Below are 17,790 nucleotides of genomic sequence, written 5' to 3'. Positions count from 1 at the left end.
GCTGAAGCAACTTGTTTTCAACAGAGGACATACATTGGGATGATGATTCAACCTTGGTCTTACATGGTTTGGGATTCTCAACTGTTTGAGTTTCTGTAGGGTCTGAAACAGGGGTATGTATTGGGCCTCTTTTAGTTAATTGCAAGTCCTGTTCAATCTGTCTCAGCTCTCATCTGAGCACACCATGGTCTATTGTGTTGTCAGATTTATAGCGAGATACATTTCGAAGTTCGCTGTATCGCAAACCTGACCAAAGACGGTTACACAACATTTCATTCTTAGTGGTCTTGTTTAAATCAATATTTGACTTGCAAAGTAACTGTTTCAGTCTAAGGCTATAATCTGCAATAGATTCATTTGGCTCCTGTTGAGCACAGTAAAATTTCTCTTTGAGTTTTTCACTATTGGCCACATTGCCATAAATACCCTCTAATTCATCAATAATGTCAGAGACAGAGGCACCTTCTCCCAAATGAAGTAACACTGTACAGGCTTTTCCTTTGAGACTCTTTCTAATAGCTTCAAGTATTACATGCTGTGGATATACACCATTTCTGATTAAACAGGTTACATCATACTTCCACATATCAAAGTCATCACCATCCTTACCCTCACCTGAAAATTCAGGCAGTTTAGGAACTCTTGAACTAGAATACTGAATTGGCTGCTGAAAGCTGCTTCCATATGGGTACAAAGAGTCTCTTGGAGTGGGATGGGTTATTGGGGCTGACATACTTGTGACAGGATCATAATAAAGTGGTCTGGAGGTTGGATTCTGTCCTCCCTCAGTATAACAAGTAGATCCTCTTTTCACTACACCATGATCAAGGAAAACTCTATCTGTAACAGGACTTAAACAGTGCCATGATCCTTAAAGTCATGCTTAAAAGGAGTAAAGGGATTTGTAGGAGCAGAAGTATTTGTACCAATAGCCTGCTCATACACAGGTGTAAAAGGGTTCAGTGGAGAAAAGGAATGTGCAGGTCCATACTCAGTTCCACCTGATGCTATGTTTCCCTGGTTATCATTCATATGTCTCTCAGCATATTCCCTTTCAGGAGTAGTCATTGTTTCTCCTCTGAGTCCCAGCGCACCAAATCTCCTGAACCCATGCACACAATTGAATGAAACTACACACAAGTGATTAGCAGTAACCCTAGTTGTACATGGGGCATGTTTGTTTCTTTCAGAAAAAAATTCTGCAGAGTTATGGGACTTTCTTAGCTCACCTGAGCCAAAGGCTCATGGTGAGCTTTTGTGACCGCTCAATGTCCGTCGTGTGTCGTGCGTCCGTCAACATTTTCTAAAAAAATCTTCTTCTTGAAAACCACTTGGCAGAATAACACCAAACTTCACAAGAATGATCCTTGGGTGGCCCCCTTTCCAAATCTTATAAAGAATTGAATTCCATGTAGAACTCTGGTTGCCATGGCAACCGAAAGGAAAAAAATCTTCTTAACCAAACCAACAGGGCCTAGGGCTTTGATATCTGGTATGTAGCATCATCTATTGGTTCTGTACGAAAATTGTTCAAATTATCCCCCTAGGGTCAAATATGGCCCCGCCCCGGGTCACATGGTTTATATAGACTTATATAGGGAAAACTTTGAAAATCTTCTTGTACAAAACCACAGGGCCTAGGGCTTTTATATTTGGTTTGTAGCATCATCTAGTGGTCGTCTACCAAGATTGATCGAATTATCCCCCTAGGATCAAATATGGCCCCGCCCCGGGGGCCCCAAGTTTTACATGGACATATAGGAAAAAAGTTTAAAAATCTTCTTTTCTGAAACCACAAGACATAGGCCTTTGATATTTGGTTGGTAGCATTGTCTTATGGTCCTCAACCAAAATTGTTCAAGCTGTCCCCTCCTTGGGTGAAAAGAGGTCCTGCCCTGGGGGTCCCAAGTTTTACATAGACTTATATAGGAAAAAGCTTTAAAAATCTTCTTGTCTGAAACCACAAGACCTAGGCTTTTGATATTTGGTATGATGCATAGCCTAGTAGTCCTCTACCAAAATTGTTCAAATTATGCCCCTGGGGTTAAAAGAGGCCCCGCCCCGGGGTCACTTGGTTATTATATGAGTTATATAGGAAAAAATACTTAAAGCTATAGACTTTAAACTTAAAATACTTATTTACCATCAAAGTCTACACCAGGAGAAACAATCCCCATAACTCTGAATTGAAGTTTGACAGAATTATGCCCCTTTTTAACATAGAATTTTTGTTAAAATTTTTGATAAAGTCAAATATCTCTGTTACTATTAAAGCTTTTGACTTGAAACTCAAAACAGTTATTTACTATATGGCTTAAAATAAAATTAAGTTTGTTTGACCTTTATTTATTTATTTATTTTGTTGGGTTTATTGTCGCACCGACACAATTTTAGGTCATATGGTGACTTTCCAGCTTTAATGATGGAGGAAGACCCCAGGTGCCCCTCCGTGCATATTTCATCACGAGCGGGCACCTGGGTAGAACCGCCGACCTTCCGTAAGCCAGCTGGATGGCTTCTTCACGTGAAGAATTCTACGCCCCAAATGAGGTTTCGAACCCACATCGATGAGGGGCAAATGGTTTGAAGTCAACGACTCTAACCACTCGACCACGGAGGCCCCTTGTTTGACCTTTACCTACCGACTCGATAAAATTGCCCCGACTCAAATAATTTTATTGCATTCCAGAGAAAACAATTATTTTTATTTTCTTATCAGAGGGAAAAAACTTATTTTTGGTGCTTGAAACTGGCGATTATTTTATTTAACAAATGCATAAATAATTATGGCAAGTGAGAAAGTAACCCGCAGTCAGCTAGTAGAAAATCAATAAAGCGGACTGTTTATTATCTCGTGTATTTCGAACACGTGTCAGATATGCCGATAACGTTGCCTAAGGCCATAGGATGCAGACGACAATTAAACCGCTTATAACCGGAAGGCAATCTGACAAAAGTACATAATTTTACATATCTAGTATCTAATTTACCCGCGAATCGTAAAGATACCAAAACCTCATGCCGGTAATTTTCCATTCCACGAGCACGTGTGACCTATCGTCATATCTAATTTACATCGTTCGACGTTACTTTTGTTTACACATACACAAAAAACGCGTAGTGAATTCATTTTTTATTATTATTGCTTCAATAATTTTTAGCACTGCTAAAGAAGTAATATAGTTTGAATTCTATAGCGATTTTAATAAAAGATCGACAGGAACGTAGGCAAAATTCTATAAATACGGTCAAATTTAAATTTAGTTCTTTGTAAAATTTCAAACAGTGCGATCTTAATTACTTATTTCTTTCTAAGTTAGAGTAAATAAATGATACATTCTATGGGCATAAAGTTCAGACGTTTGACCAGAAAGTACAAAAAAAACAGATAAAAAAAATCTTAAATATTGAAAAAGTGTCAGCAATTTAAATACATGGCGTAAAACGATTTTTGGCAAACAGATTTATGTCAGTGCGGCAAAATAGGTTACCAGTTTTGTGTGGTTCTAAAATAAAATGATATGATGCCGTTACAGTTTTTGATAAGTTTTAAATGAATCTTTGTATATTTTATGACACGACACTTTTCAAACAATGAGGACAAATAGCTCACAGAGGTAGGATATCCACAATTATCGTTTGACACAGTTACGTGTCAGTTTATACAGGATATTAAATTCGCTTTAACAAATTAAAGAAGAAACTTTTTTATTGAATAATTTAAAGAACCGAGGCAGTACGATCAAACATTGATGTGTCACATGGCGGGAAAACATGACGTAATTCCATGACAATCTCAGGCAACTATACTGCTTTGATCTCCACTTCATGATACCGACACACTTCTTTTTGATCTTTGAGGGGGTTGTTAATTGATGATGAAAACAAGGACAATGACTAAGTTTATCAACAGAATAATTACCAATACTCGTTTACGCTTTTTATTTCGCTTTCAACACTGGGTGGATTATGATTATTGTGTCCATATTTTTGGGACACTTTACAAAATAATCATTCTTCGGGAAATAAGTCTTGAGAAAGTGAAAATAACTAGTCCTAACACTTTTGGAAAATACGGTAGGGGCTAGACTGTGATTATTAATACTGTTGATGCAGTTATTATGGAGAGCAACTAGGTGGTGGAGATTACAAAAATACAGTGAAAGAAAAATGTCTGCTTTGAAAAGGAAATTTAAGAAGAACAAATATGATTGATTACAAAGGAAACGTAGTGTACGTGAGAATATTATTTGTCTACTATGTGTTCAATCTGACTAAAGTACATCTCCTATATTACGCTACGCATAGGATCTGAAAACGACCTATTCATTGCCTCGTTCTGACGGCTCTTTCGCTAGCCATTCAGAGCCTAGCTTACAACATCTTGCAAATCTACATGTAGCATTGACTTTTGATATTTACAATTCTTATGTCGTAATGTATCAGATAGCCGGTTAGCTCAGTCGGTAGGCCACTTGCTTTGTAAACGAGGGGTCCCGGGTTCGAGTCCTGGAATAACCGCATATTTTTCTTATCCTTTGACAATCGAACAAGTCGTCTGATTGGATAACATAAAAATAGCAATAATGGAAATCCAAAATATACAGAAGACGAATGTGAATGGGTCGTTCTCAGATCTTCGTTTAGAAGATCAAGTACTTTAGTCAGATTGCTATGTGTTATATTTGAAATTTGCTTGTACATAATACTGCTTTCATAACAGTGACAGTATTACGGCAATTGACAGGCGAGTGGTGTGAAAAAATTTTTTATACCCCTGATTTGTATGGCCGGTTTCCTGACGAAAACATAGATTGCAGTCTATAATTACCGCTAATTTAATTATCTGTGAAAATATATTATAAACTGACTTAATTGTTGATTTCAAAATGTCTTTATACAGAGATCGTTCTGAAATGCATTTGTTCAAAGTGAGAAAATCTCAGTTTTCGAATTTCAAGAATTTGACAAGAACGGAAATGTGTTGAAATATTACAGGCTAGATAGTTTTAATATTTTAATTTTGTTATGCCAGGACAAAGAGCTGTAAAAATCTTAAACTTCTTTGGCCAGGACAATGGCATAATAAATGTCTTATGTCGGGAAACCCAATCCTGTTTCTGTTTTTAGTAACATGACCAATACGTGCAAGTAGCTTGAAGCTAAAAAAATCAACACTTTGCTTGCATACTGCCATAACCATTGTAAAAACCTTCTAAAACTCAAAAAAAGTTATTATCTATTGAATTAAGCATCAAACACTTGTTGAAAATAAGCTGTAATTCAATAGTGTGTGTATAGATGCCAGATATCGCGTATTTTCGCGACTATATTGTTTTGTACTCAAAGACTTGGTGAACTTTGCCTTATGTGCAAATGAAGTCTGTGCCCGTATTGTGTGTGCATGAATAGGGCTAGGGATTTATATATTACAAGCATACTTTTAACAGAGCATCTTCAGAGATTATCTATAAGCAATAGGTATTAATAAATAGACTTTATTACTGAGACAACAAACATTAAAAAAAACTAAAAAATAATAAATTATTTACCTACCTACCTACCCACTGTAAAAATACTGGGTCGGTAAAGGGCAAACAAACTTAATTTTAATTTAGGCCTCACAATCTGCACTAGGAGACACAATTCCCATAACTCTGGTTTGAATTTTGACAGAATTATGCCCCTTTTTAACTTAGAATTTTTGGTTAAAGTTTTTGATAAAGTCAAATATCTCTGTTACTATCAAAGCTTTTGACTTCAAACTTAAAATACTTATTTACCATCAAAGTCTACACCAGGAGAAACAATCCCCATAACTCTGATTTGAATTTTGACAGAATTATGTCCCTTTTTAACTTAGATTTTTAGCTCACCTGTCACAAAGTGACAAGGTGAGCTTTTGTGATCGCGCGGTGTCCGTCGTCCGTGCGTGCGTCCGTAAACGTTTGCTTGTGACCACTCTAGAGGTCACATTTTTCAGGGGATCTTTATGAAAGTTGGTCAGAATGTTCATCTTGAATAAATAACTAGGTCAATTTTCGAAACTGGGTCATGTGCCGTCAAAACTAGGTCGTAGGTCTAAAATAGAAAAACCTTGTGACCTCTCTAGAGGCCATATATTTCACAAGATCTTCATGAAAATTGGTCAGAAGTTCACCTTGATGATATCTAAGCCCAAGTTCGAAACTGGTCACGTGCCGAAAAAATTCTAGGTCAGTAGGTCTAAAAATAGAAAAACCTTGTGACCTCTCTAGAGGCCATATATTTACCAAGATCTTCATGAAAATTGGTCAGAACGTTCACCTTGATGATGTCTAGGTCAAGTTCGAACGGGGTCACGTGCCATCAAAAACTGGGTCAGTAGGTCAAATAATAGAAAAACCTTGTGACCCTCTAAAGGCCATTTTTTCAGGGGATCTGTAATGAAAGTTTGTCTGAGTGTTCATCTTGATGATATCTAGGTCAAGTTCGAAACTGGGTCAGGTGCGGTCAAAAACTAGGTCGAAGGTCTAAAAATTAGAAAAACTTTGTGACCTCTCTAGGGGCCATATATTTCATGAAAATCTTCATGAAAATTGGCCCAGAATGTTCAACTTGATAATATCTAGGTCAAGTTCGAAAGGGGGTCACATCCGTCAAAAACTAGGTCAGTAGGTCAAATAATAGAAAAACCCTTGTGACCTCTCTAGAGGCCATATTTTTCAGGGGATCTGTATGAAAGTTGGTCTGATGTTCATCTTGATGAAATCTAGGTCAAGTTCGAAATGGGTCACGTGCCCTTCCAAAAACTAGGTCATAGGTCAAATAATAGAAAAAACCTGTGACCTCTCTAAAGGCCATATTTTTCATGGGATCTGTATAAAAATTGGTCTGAATGTTCATCTTGATGAATCTAGGTCAAGTTCAAAACAGGGTCATGTGCGGTCAAAAACTAGGTCATAGGTCTAAAAATAGAAAAACCTTGTGACCTATCTAGAGGCCATACTTGTGAAGGGATCTCCATAAAAATTGGTCAAAAGTTCACCTTGATGATATCTAGTTTAAGTTTGAAACGGGGTCACATGCCTTAAAAACAAGGGTCAGTAGGTCAAATAATAAAAAAACCTAATGACCTCTCTAGAGGCCATACTTTTCAGGGGATCTGTAATGAAATTTTGGTATGATATTCATCTTGATGATATCTGGGTCAAGTTTGAAACTGGGTCAACTGCGGTAAAAAAACTGGGTCAGTAGGTCTAAAATATAAAATCTTTTGACCTCTCTAGAGGCCATATTTTTTCAATGGATCTTCATGAAAATTGATCTGAATGTTCACCTTGATGATATCTAGGTTCAGTTTCGAAACTGGGTCACGGTGGTCAAAAACTAGGCCAGTAGGTAAAAATAGAAAAAACCATTGTGACCCACTCTAGAGGCCATATTTTTCGTGAGATCTCATGAAAATTAAGTGAGAATGTTCACCTTGAGATATCTAGAAAAGTTCAAAACAGGGTCACGTTCCTTCGAAAACTAGGTCAATAGGTCAAATAATAGAAAAACCTTGTGACCTCTCTAGAGAAAAATATTTCAATGGATCTTCATGAAAATTGGTCAAATTTTTTACTTGATAAAAACCTGGGTCAAGTTCAAAACTGGGTCACATGTCAAATATAGAAAAAACACGTCATACTCAAAACTGGGTCATGTGGGAAGAGGTGAGCGATTCAGGACCATCATGGTCCTCTTGTTTTGTTAAAATTTTTGATAAAGTCAAATATCTCTGTTACTATTAAAGCTTTTGACTTGAAACTCAAAACAGTTATTTACTATCAAAGTCTACACCAGGAGACATAATTCCCATAACTCTGATTTAAAGTTTGACAGAATTATGTTCCTTTTTAACTTGGATTTTTTTTTGCTGGCAAAGCTCTAATTCAGAGTCAAGCACTGAGAAAAGTCGAGCGCGCTGTCTTACGGACAGCTCTTGTTTGTTAATGTACTATATACATAGAGTCTGCATATGCAATCTTGTGCTCACCTAATCTCCCAAACAAGTGCACACAATTTAATGAAACATCACACAAGTGATCAGTACCAACCTTACTTGTGCATGGTGCATGTTAGATTCTTTCAGAAAAATATTCTACAGAGTTATGGGACTTTGTTTTTGTTACTATACTATATACATAATTATGCAATCTTGTGTGCATCAAATTGCAATGTACTGTGTCAGTGCATGCGGGGGGTACATTCATCACCTTTAGTGATAGCTCTAGTTTTTAACATAGATGTGTTGTTTTCTTAAAATTTTCTACTTAAAATTTCAGGAACACGAAAGACTTCACACTGGGGAAAAACCATTTTCATGTGACATTTGTCCATACCGCACAGCAACATCATCAGGATTACGGCTTCACAAGAAGACACATGTGCGACAGATGGAGAGACTAGGAATGTATCAAGTTGATAATCTGCTGAACGGTGGAAGCCAAAGTATCAGCCCTGATGGTAGGAAACGGAAGGTCCCTAAAAAAGGCAAGTTGCCTGGACTGACAGTGTCAACAACATTTTTGAAAAAAAAGGATGTTCCAGTGAGGAAGGCTGAGAGTATTGATGCTATTGTGGGAGAAACAAATTCTAACGACAATAATGATGATAAATTCGAAAATATGGATGAAGAAGAAGTAAAGTATCTTTCAAAAAATTATTTGAAAGATGTAGAAACAGACCCAGAAGAAGTATCTGAAAACTTAGTTAATGAAAGTCTAATAGAAATTGTAAATGACATTGCAGATTCTGAAAACATGTCAGCTGAATTGAGAGCTGATCTTGAAAATATACCTCAGAATGGAATTAAGAATACTATTGACAGTAATGATGCAGACAATGTGGAAATTGCTGAGACTCAAGTAAGCAAAATAAAGGAAAAGTGTAAAACTGTGAAAAAGGCTAGCAAAGTAAGCTATAAAAAAACGGACACAAAAGAGATAGAATTTGAGAATGTAGCCAAAGAGGTTCTGTACAAACATTTGAATGAATTCATTCCAACTATAGATGCTGATTTACTTGCAGAGAAAATTGATCAAATAGCCGAAGAATTATCTGATACACGTACCAAATTGAATAACAGAAAACCAAATTCAATGAATGCTAAATCAAAAAAGAATTTAAAATTAAAAAGCGACACTGAAAATTACTCTGTTACTGAAGATTTACCAATTGACAGTGGGTGTTATAATGGTTTGCTTGGCGATTCTGCAGGAACACTGTTTCCGCAAATATCTGGCTTAGATTCATCAGCTGGCATGTTCACTTTTGGCAAACAGTCCTTGTGTGATAAAGTCCCTAGGAAGTTAGCAAAATGCGCCGATACAGGAAAGCTTCCAAATACTTCTACACATGTAGAAAATAATCCACATTTAAGCAGACAGCTGTTGTCAAACTGTAATCCAGTCAATAACCAGCAGGTGCTTATGCCGTCTGCCATGGCAGTGACTAAAAGAGGAGGCGATTTACAAAATTCTGTTAAGGAAAAACCATTTCTTTCATCTACTCTAAGAAATATGCTTGTGTCAAGGAGACCTGACCTTACTACCGGTCACACAGTTACCATGACAACACAGGGGTCTGTTGTCAAGAAAGAAGTTCAGCCTGTAAGTATGAGTTCGGCAAGCTCATCTGGTGTACTCAGAGATATGTTGTCAGCACCACCAAAACATTACTTAATATCAACAAAAAATTCTTATGCTGCTTTACAACATTCCATTAAAAGACAGAATGAGGTTTCTGCCACAAAGAATGGTTTTGAAGGCAAGTGGTTCACACAGGGAAGTTCTGGTACAGACTCTGCCTTTCCTTGGGTTGAAGAACCAGAACCCTCACCTCCAGGGCAATATGATTTTACAAATATCAAAGTTGAACCTGTGTCTCCTTGATGTTATTGTTACGTAGTTGAAATGGAATTTTTGAATGTAAAGTCTTAGCTAAGATAAAAAAATTACATGAACATTACAACTTTATGTAAATGCAATATAGAATGGCATTTTTATGCTAGTAAAATTGTCTTTTCTTTCAATGAAAATATGGCAAAACTAAACATAGTTTTTTCCTATTATTTAACTTGCATAGACAGGGAGTATTTGAAGTAAAGCTACCTCAGTATTGAAATACCAGAGTGTAAATAAGTATGACTGATATGTTTATATCGAATAATGGTATGTTTATAATGACTAAAGGTATGTTTATAGCATGACATACATGTATACTAAAACTTGGATGGTGTATAAATGTTATGGCATAGACATTGTTTCCAGTTTTGGCATTTCTTTAGACAAATATCGTAGATGAAGCTGTGTGTTTCAAATAATTCTATACTAATAAATGGCCAAATATAAAAAGCAAACATGATCACATATTTTGTGCATAGACAGAAACTACTTCACATTCTGTGTACAGATATCATTCTATGTACAGGGATTAATTGGTACATATTCTATGTACAGACATATCGATATAGTAGTATACATTCTGTGTACATGTATCATCCTTTGTACAGACATATTAGTACACCTTCCGTGTATAGAAATTATTGTATTTATAGACATATATTAGTACATGTTCAGTGTACAGATACAATGTACATGTAAACTTGTTAGCTCGGTTATACGAAGTATGGAGAGCTGTCCTACTCGACCTGCGTCGGCATCCTTCTGCGTCCGCACTTTGGTTCAAGTTTTTTTTGAAGCATTTTTTATTTCTGTATGTTGTTTCAAACTTAAAATAGTTATTCCTCATCATCACCCACATCAAATGGCACAAGGGCTATAATTCTTGCACCAGTATTTCATGAATTATCTCCCCTTTTGACTTAGAATTTCGGTTAAAGTTTTGGTGCACTTTCACCCTATCTCTTTTATTACAAAATGGATTTTATTCAAACTTAAAATAGTTGTTCCACATCATCACTCACATCATATGACACAAGGGCCATAACTCTTTCGCCAGTATTTCATGAATTATCCCCCTTTTTACTTAGAATATCATGTTACAGTTCTGGTGCAGTTCCACTCTATCTCAGTTATTATCCCCCGACGAAAGTCGGAGGGATATAGTTTTGGCGTTGTCCGTCCTTCCGTCCGGAGCCATATCTAGGAAATGGTTGGGAATATTTATTTAAAACTTCATATTCATGTTCACCACAATGAGTTCTTGCGGCCCGTCAAGTTTCAGTCAGATTGCCCAAGTTACACCATAGTTATGGCCCTTAGAAGTTTCTAGTGTTAACTATATAGGCTACTATAAATATGGCAATTTCTGCATCATAACTTTTGATATATTTGACCTAGAACTATGAAACTTAAACAGAATTTAGATCACCATAATGTGGTTGTGTACACACAATTTCATTTGGATTTATTTGTAAATTAAGAGTTATTGCCCTTTAATTGTATAAAAATCCACATATTTGTACATAACAAACTTACCATTTGGTAGAATTTTCATTAAGTTTCTTTCATTCTTTTCCATGAACATTTATTGTAAGCATGGAAGTGTGTACCCCTATGGTGCCAGGAGCTTTTCTCCGAATTTGACAGTGGCTTTTTCTATCGGCTAGTATTCGAACACCATTCGATGATAAGACACACTGTAAAAACATACCTTCGCATGCAAATCGTGTAGAACTGAATAACACGTATTCCCATACACCAAAGAATTACGAAAAACACAGTAAAAAGTTACGACTATTTTTGAAAATGGTGGCGCTATCACCCAAGTGGTGGCGCTATACAGTAGTGGTGGCGCTGTTGTATATGATTAGTAGCTGATATATTCAATTTTAAAATATGAAAATGTCTGACTGACTGCAAGCCACGGAAATTTCTACAATAATTGATTTTTATCAACCTATCCACACTACACCCAAATTACGTTACTCAACAAAATACATGTAGTAACCTGTACATGATCGCAAAATAATCTACATGTATATGGATTCAGATTGTGCATCTAAGCTGTATGATTAATCATATTTAATCGATTGGAATTGAAAATGTACTGTACTTTTCAGAAAGAATTGTGAAAGTAGGGTCTTTTGTTTAAAGCATGCAACGACGTAAAAATACAAAGGCAAGTAACTTTCAGAAGCTTAATATAACAAATAAATTCTACACAAATCTGTTTGAAATAAAAGTATTGCTACTATTTTTCATGACCTGAATTTAAAGTACACTTACATTTGTATTTAGGTAGAATATTTAAAGGTTAGAAATAATTCTTCATTAACATTTTAAACAAAGGAAATTTACTTTGACTACAAGAGTCCCAAGGGTCTGTGAGTATTTTGTTCTTTTTTGTTCTTGGATAGAGAATGTTTCATAAAGGTAAATAAACTATGATCGTGTTTTTCTTTCTTTAATAACATTATTCCTTGCAGGAATATTATCAGTTAGAGAATGTTGGTGTTTGTTTTGTTCCGGATGCGTCAGCAGTTCGTATTACTGAATGCCGTAACAGCGCCACCACTACTGTATAGCGCCATCACTAGAGTTATAGCGCCACCACTTTTAAAAATCCTGGAATATTTCTTCTAACCCGAGATTCTATTATTCATGGTGTGTGCCTATATAGTTATTTATCATTTCTACACCATTTGCATGCGCAGGTATGTTCTTACAGTGTGTCCATTAATAGGAATGGTGTTCGAATACTGGCCGATATGAAAATGTGCCACTGTCAGATTCGGGAGAAAAGCTCCTGACACCACAATTTGCATATTATTTTAATGAAATCACAGCCAACCGCTAGATAAAGTGTTGTTACACGGAACTACATTCTCCGATTTTTTGAAAAAGTTCTATCAATAAAATATTAGATAAAATATAATTTTACTCACGTGTTTACATTTTCAAACTGGCGATAGCTGCACCACGGAAATGTCGATAGCTCTTTTCCTTATCACCACAATTTGGTGGTGGCGCTAGCGTTTAGTAGCCGTGTATTGTTTGGTGTTAGGAGTTTTATTAGTGTATTTGAGATATAACCCACTTCATAGTCGCAATGTAAAAATAACTATCTTTAGTTTATTGTAAACTTTGGCACAAATGATGGAATTGGTTCATCAATATTTAAAAGAATATGTTTTTGGAAAAAATCAGTTAAAAACATATATTTGAATAAAATTTTAAAATTCGGAAAAATATTTTATCTCGTTTTATTGTATAAATGAACTGGTACTACAACTACTGGCTACAGTGTTGTTTAGAAAAGAGAGAAACCTGTGGCAACTGCAGTTGCTAAAATGAAGCAGTGATTAATAGAACTAAAGGTACATAATGAATGTTTGGTCGAAGGTGACTTCTTTCTTGAGTGTATTTATAGTTGCCACCGGTAACCTATATGAGTGATTCTTCCAGAAGACAGTTGTGTTAGTAGAAGGATAGATTAAGATACAGAAGACGCTCCAATTCCAGAAGCTTCCCTGGTTCTTTAGCATGCAAGGTGTAAAGTATTCATATATGGGACTCTTATAAGCTCACCTGAGCACAAAGTGCCCCAGATGAGCTATTGTAATCACTCACTGTCTGTCGTCACACTTTTCTTCAAATGACACCTCTAAAACTGTGTCATGGAAATTGATGAAACTTGGCTTGGATGTCCTTTGGTTTTCTTCTCCCAAAAATGTTCAAATGGTTTTGCTTGGATGCACATAGGGGTATAGAAAAATCTTCAAACAACATCTCTTAAACCACTAGTCAGATTTTGAAACAATTTCACAAAAATGGTCCTTGTGTGACTCTCTACCAAGCGTATTCAGATTATTCTGATTTGTAAATAAACATGGCCACCAGGAGATGTGGTCACTTCTCCTGTCAAGACCCAGGGAAGTGCTTACCCCTTTAGTATCTTGAGCAATGAAATGGGCCCAATTGCTAAGGTGACTATGTCTTAGACTAGCTGACAAACTATGTACATTGTACTAGAATGTCCTTTGTTAAAACATACAGCTGGTGAGAACTATAAATCTCATATATAGAAATTTTCTCTGCCTACCTCGCCTAAATAATTTGTGTACCAATGATTCGTAATAATTTGCATTTTAGGCTAGATAATTTCAGTGATCAGGAAAATCACTCAATGCTTTAAAGTGACTAGCCCACACATCATGGTGCCGCCGGCAGTAACCGGCCACTGCGCAGAAACACTCATTATTAATGTCGTTGTTAAGTTAATTTGCGCAAATACGGAAGCTTTCAGCCTGCCATTTTTAAAAATTTAAAAATCAAGGATCTTCAGTATGTTTTCAGTATGTTAGCGACATATTTAACTTTAGCAGCAGTAACTTACGGTATCTATATTTAAGATTTGACATGTATGATTTATTAAAATTTCAAGATCAAACAAATGTAGTTTTGAGGAATCGAGTTTACAATCTTATAAATCAATATTGTATATTCTATGTACGTAAACGCTTGAGGGAGGTTGAAGATGTTTCAAATCTATTTTTAAAGTGGCCGAGGAAGCCTGACAAAATTTTTACAATTCTTGTCAACTCGGACACTGCAGAAAAAATATTTAAGTGAAAAAGGTACATAATGATTAATGACTTTAAATATTATAAATATCTATAATAAAATGTAATATACTGATATATAAATAATGATTTTAATTAGAAGAAATCATACCTAATATCTGTGCATTAAAGATCCCACTTAATTTGCTCTAATTAGTGTTAATTGGCATTCTTTGAGTTTCTATGGTGGCTGATTTCTGCCATTTTGTGTGTTCGTGTCGGTGAGGCGAAATGTCGAACTAAAGAAAACACGAAAGGTCGAAATAATACATATTTGTTCGTGTCGGCGAGTCGAAATGTCGAAGACACGAAAGGTCGAAAACTGCTTATTTGTCGTGTGTTCGCCTTTCAACATTCGAGGCGAATACACGAAGTAACGAAATATTGAAGGCGAAATAACGAAATTTCAGAGGCGAAAACACAAACTTTTGAATTGATCACTTTTCGTGTATGCGGGTATCGAAACTTCGTGTTGTCGCCCTTCCTTTGTCGTGTCTTTGTGTATTCGCCTGGAAATTCGAAAGGCGAACACACGAGAAATAAGCAGTTTTTGACCTTTCGTTACTTTGACCCGCCGACACGAACACACGCCAAATGTGCAATTTGGTCCTTTCGTGTATTCGCCTTCCAGTAGGCATGCGTATAACAATTACACATATGCTGCTGAAATGAATATCTTAATAATGTGTTTTACCATTTATAAAATAATATTTGTCCTAAAACGAAAGATAATGATTTGTATTCCATGAAAGATGTCATTGTGTAGATATTTTATCACTAGTATTAAATTTGTACATACATTAAGCTTCTGTCAGTCTTACAGGGCATATCATTACGCCTACCTGAACTTTGAATGCTATCTAGATAATGTGTTTTACCATTTATACAAAAAATCTTCTCAATTTATGATAGAAAATGTTTCATAAAAAAAAATTATGCAATAAAACATGTCACTCTTCATGTTTTTCAGTTCTGGTATTAAATTCATATAAACATTATGCCTCATTTTGCACCATTATTATAGTGTATTAAGGCAGACCCTACAGCTCAATTTTCATGTGTTCGCCTTTTGCCTTCCGAGGCGAATACTCAAAGTAACGAAACATTGAAAGCGAAATAACAAAGTTTTAATACCCGCCGATACGAAAAGCAATCAATACAAAAGTTTGTGTGTTCGCCTCTGAAATTTCTTTATTTTGCCTTCAATGTTTCGTTACTTGTGTATTCGCCTCAAAAGTTGAAAGGTGAACACACGACAAATCAGCATTATTTCGGCCTTTCGTGTTTTCGTTACTTCGACATTTCGCCTCGCCGTCACAAACACACGAAATGGCAGAAATCAGCCACCATAAGTTTCTGATATATCAACTTGTCAATTTGCAGGTAGAAAATAAGTTAGAAATTGTCAGACTGGATTCCCAGGCTACTCAGGAGCAGTGTTTATTATTATCTTAGCGATCGCATTCCAAACCCCAGACTGCTGCATTTTTAGCTCACCAAAGGCTCAGGGTGAGCTATTGAGATCACTCACCGTCCGGCGTCCGTCCGTCCATCCACACTTTCCTTTAAACAACATCTCTTCCTAAACCACCTGTTCAATTTTGATGAAACTTCACAGGAATGATCCTTGGATGGCCCCCTTTCAAAATTGTTCAAAGAATTGAATTCCGCACAGAACTCAGGTTGCCATGGCAACGGAAAGGAAAAACTTAAAAAATCTAGGGCTTTGATATTTGGATTGTAGCATCATATAGTGATCCTCTACCAAGATTGTTCAAATTATCCCCCTAGGGTCAAATATGGCCCAGTCCTGGGGGTCACATTGTTTATATAGACTTATATAGGAAAAAACTTTGAAAATCTTCTTGTCTGAAACCACAAGACCTAGGCCTTTGATATTTGGTATGTAGAATTGCCTTATGGTCCTCTACTTATATTGTTCAAATTATGCCCCTAGGGTGAAAAGAGGCCCCACCCCGGGGGTACCAAGTTTTACATAGACTTATATAGGAAAAACTTTAAAACTCTTTTTGTCTGAAACTGCAAGGCCTAGGCTTTTGATATTTGGTATGTTGCATTGCCTAGTGATCCTTTACCAAGATAATTCAAATTATGCCCCTGAGGTGAAAAGAGGCCCCACCCAGGGGTCCCAAGTTTTACATAGACTTATATAGGAAAAAACTTTAAAAATCTTCTTGCCTGAAACTGCAAGGTCTAGGCTTTTGATATTTGGTATGTAGCATTGCCTAGTGGTTCTCTAACAAGATTGTTCAAATTATGGCCCTGGGGTGAAAAGAGGCCCCGCCCTTTGGGTCACTTGTATATGAGTTATATAGGAAAAAATACTTCAAAAATTATCTGATCATATTTCCTATAGTGTTTAATTATAGTTACTTGATGACCCCAAGTAATTAGGGGTCACTTGACTGTGACCTTGACCTACTTCTTTGTTTTTTAAGATACAGCCTTGAAATATGGATGACATACAGTTTTGCACACCAATCTTAACAGCATAGAAATTTGGACCACGTCAATAACTTGCGATAAAGATTTCAATACTCGTCTTTAATGTTCTTAGCCCTGACCTACTGACCTACTTTCTTGTTTTTGAAGCTACAGCAAAAAGATTTGGACCACATGTATAATGTTTGATACAGATTTCAATACTCATCTTGAATAGTCTTAATCATGACCTACTGACCTACTTTTTCGTTTTTGAAGTTACAGTATAGAAATTTGACCACCTGTATAATTTTTTCATACAGATTTCAATATTCATCTTGAATAGTCTTAATCATGACCTTCTGACCTACTTTCTTGTTTTTGAAGATACAGCATGAAAATTTGGACCACATGTAGAACTTTTGATACAGATTTCAATACTTGTCTTAAATATTATTGACCCTGACCTACTGACTTACTTTCTTGTTTTTGAAGCTACAGCAAAGAGATTTGGACCACCTGTATAATTTGTTAACAGATTTCAGTACTTATCTTGAAGAATCTTTACCATGACCTTCTCACCTAGTTCTTCTTTTTTTTGAGGAAGCTATAGCAAAGAAATTTGTTTAAGCAGGCAATTAAACATTTGGCATGTAAGGTGAGTGATATAGGGCCATCATGGCCCTCTTGTTTTTCTTATGAGTAATATAGATCTACATTTTTTGCCCAGATATGAATAGAACATATTATTATGTCTACTTTGTGTGTTTTGATTTGTAAATGTACACAAATGAGTG

General features: G+C 36.1%; 1 protein-coding gene across 2 annotated transcripts in view; it reads left to right on the top strand.

Annotated features, from left to right (window-relative positions):
• Positions 1–10,581, top strand: part of LOC123526820 (RE1-silencing transcription factor A-like) — a 94,580-nt gene extending 83,999 nt beyond the window's left edge. For both annotated transcript variants that reach the window (XM_053523315.1, XM_053523316.1), the window contains exon 6: positions 8,310–10,581. In XM_053523315.1, coding sequence (XP_053379290.1) covers positions 8,310–9,917 — 1,608 coding nt within the window. In that variant the 3' untranslated portion in view covers positions 9,918–10,581. The remainder of the gene's footprint in view (positions 1–8,309) is intronic.
• The last annotated feature ends 7,209 nt before the right edge of the window (positions 10,582–17,790 follow it).

Source organism: Mercenaria mercenaria, chromosome 14 (genome assembly GCF_021730395.1).
Source record: "Mercenaria mercenaria strain notata chromosome 14, MADL_Memer_1, whole genome shotgun sequence".
NCBI lineage: Eukaryota > Metazoa > Mollusca > Bivalvia > Venerida > Veneridae > Mercenaria > Mercenaria mercenaria.
The sequence above is the reverse complement of the archived record's forward strand: the minus strand, read 5'-3'. Positions and strand labels throughout refer to the sequence as shown.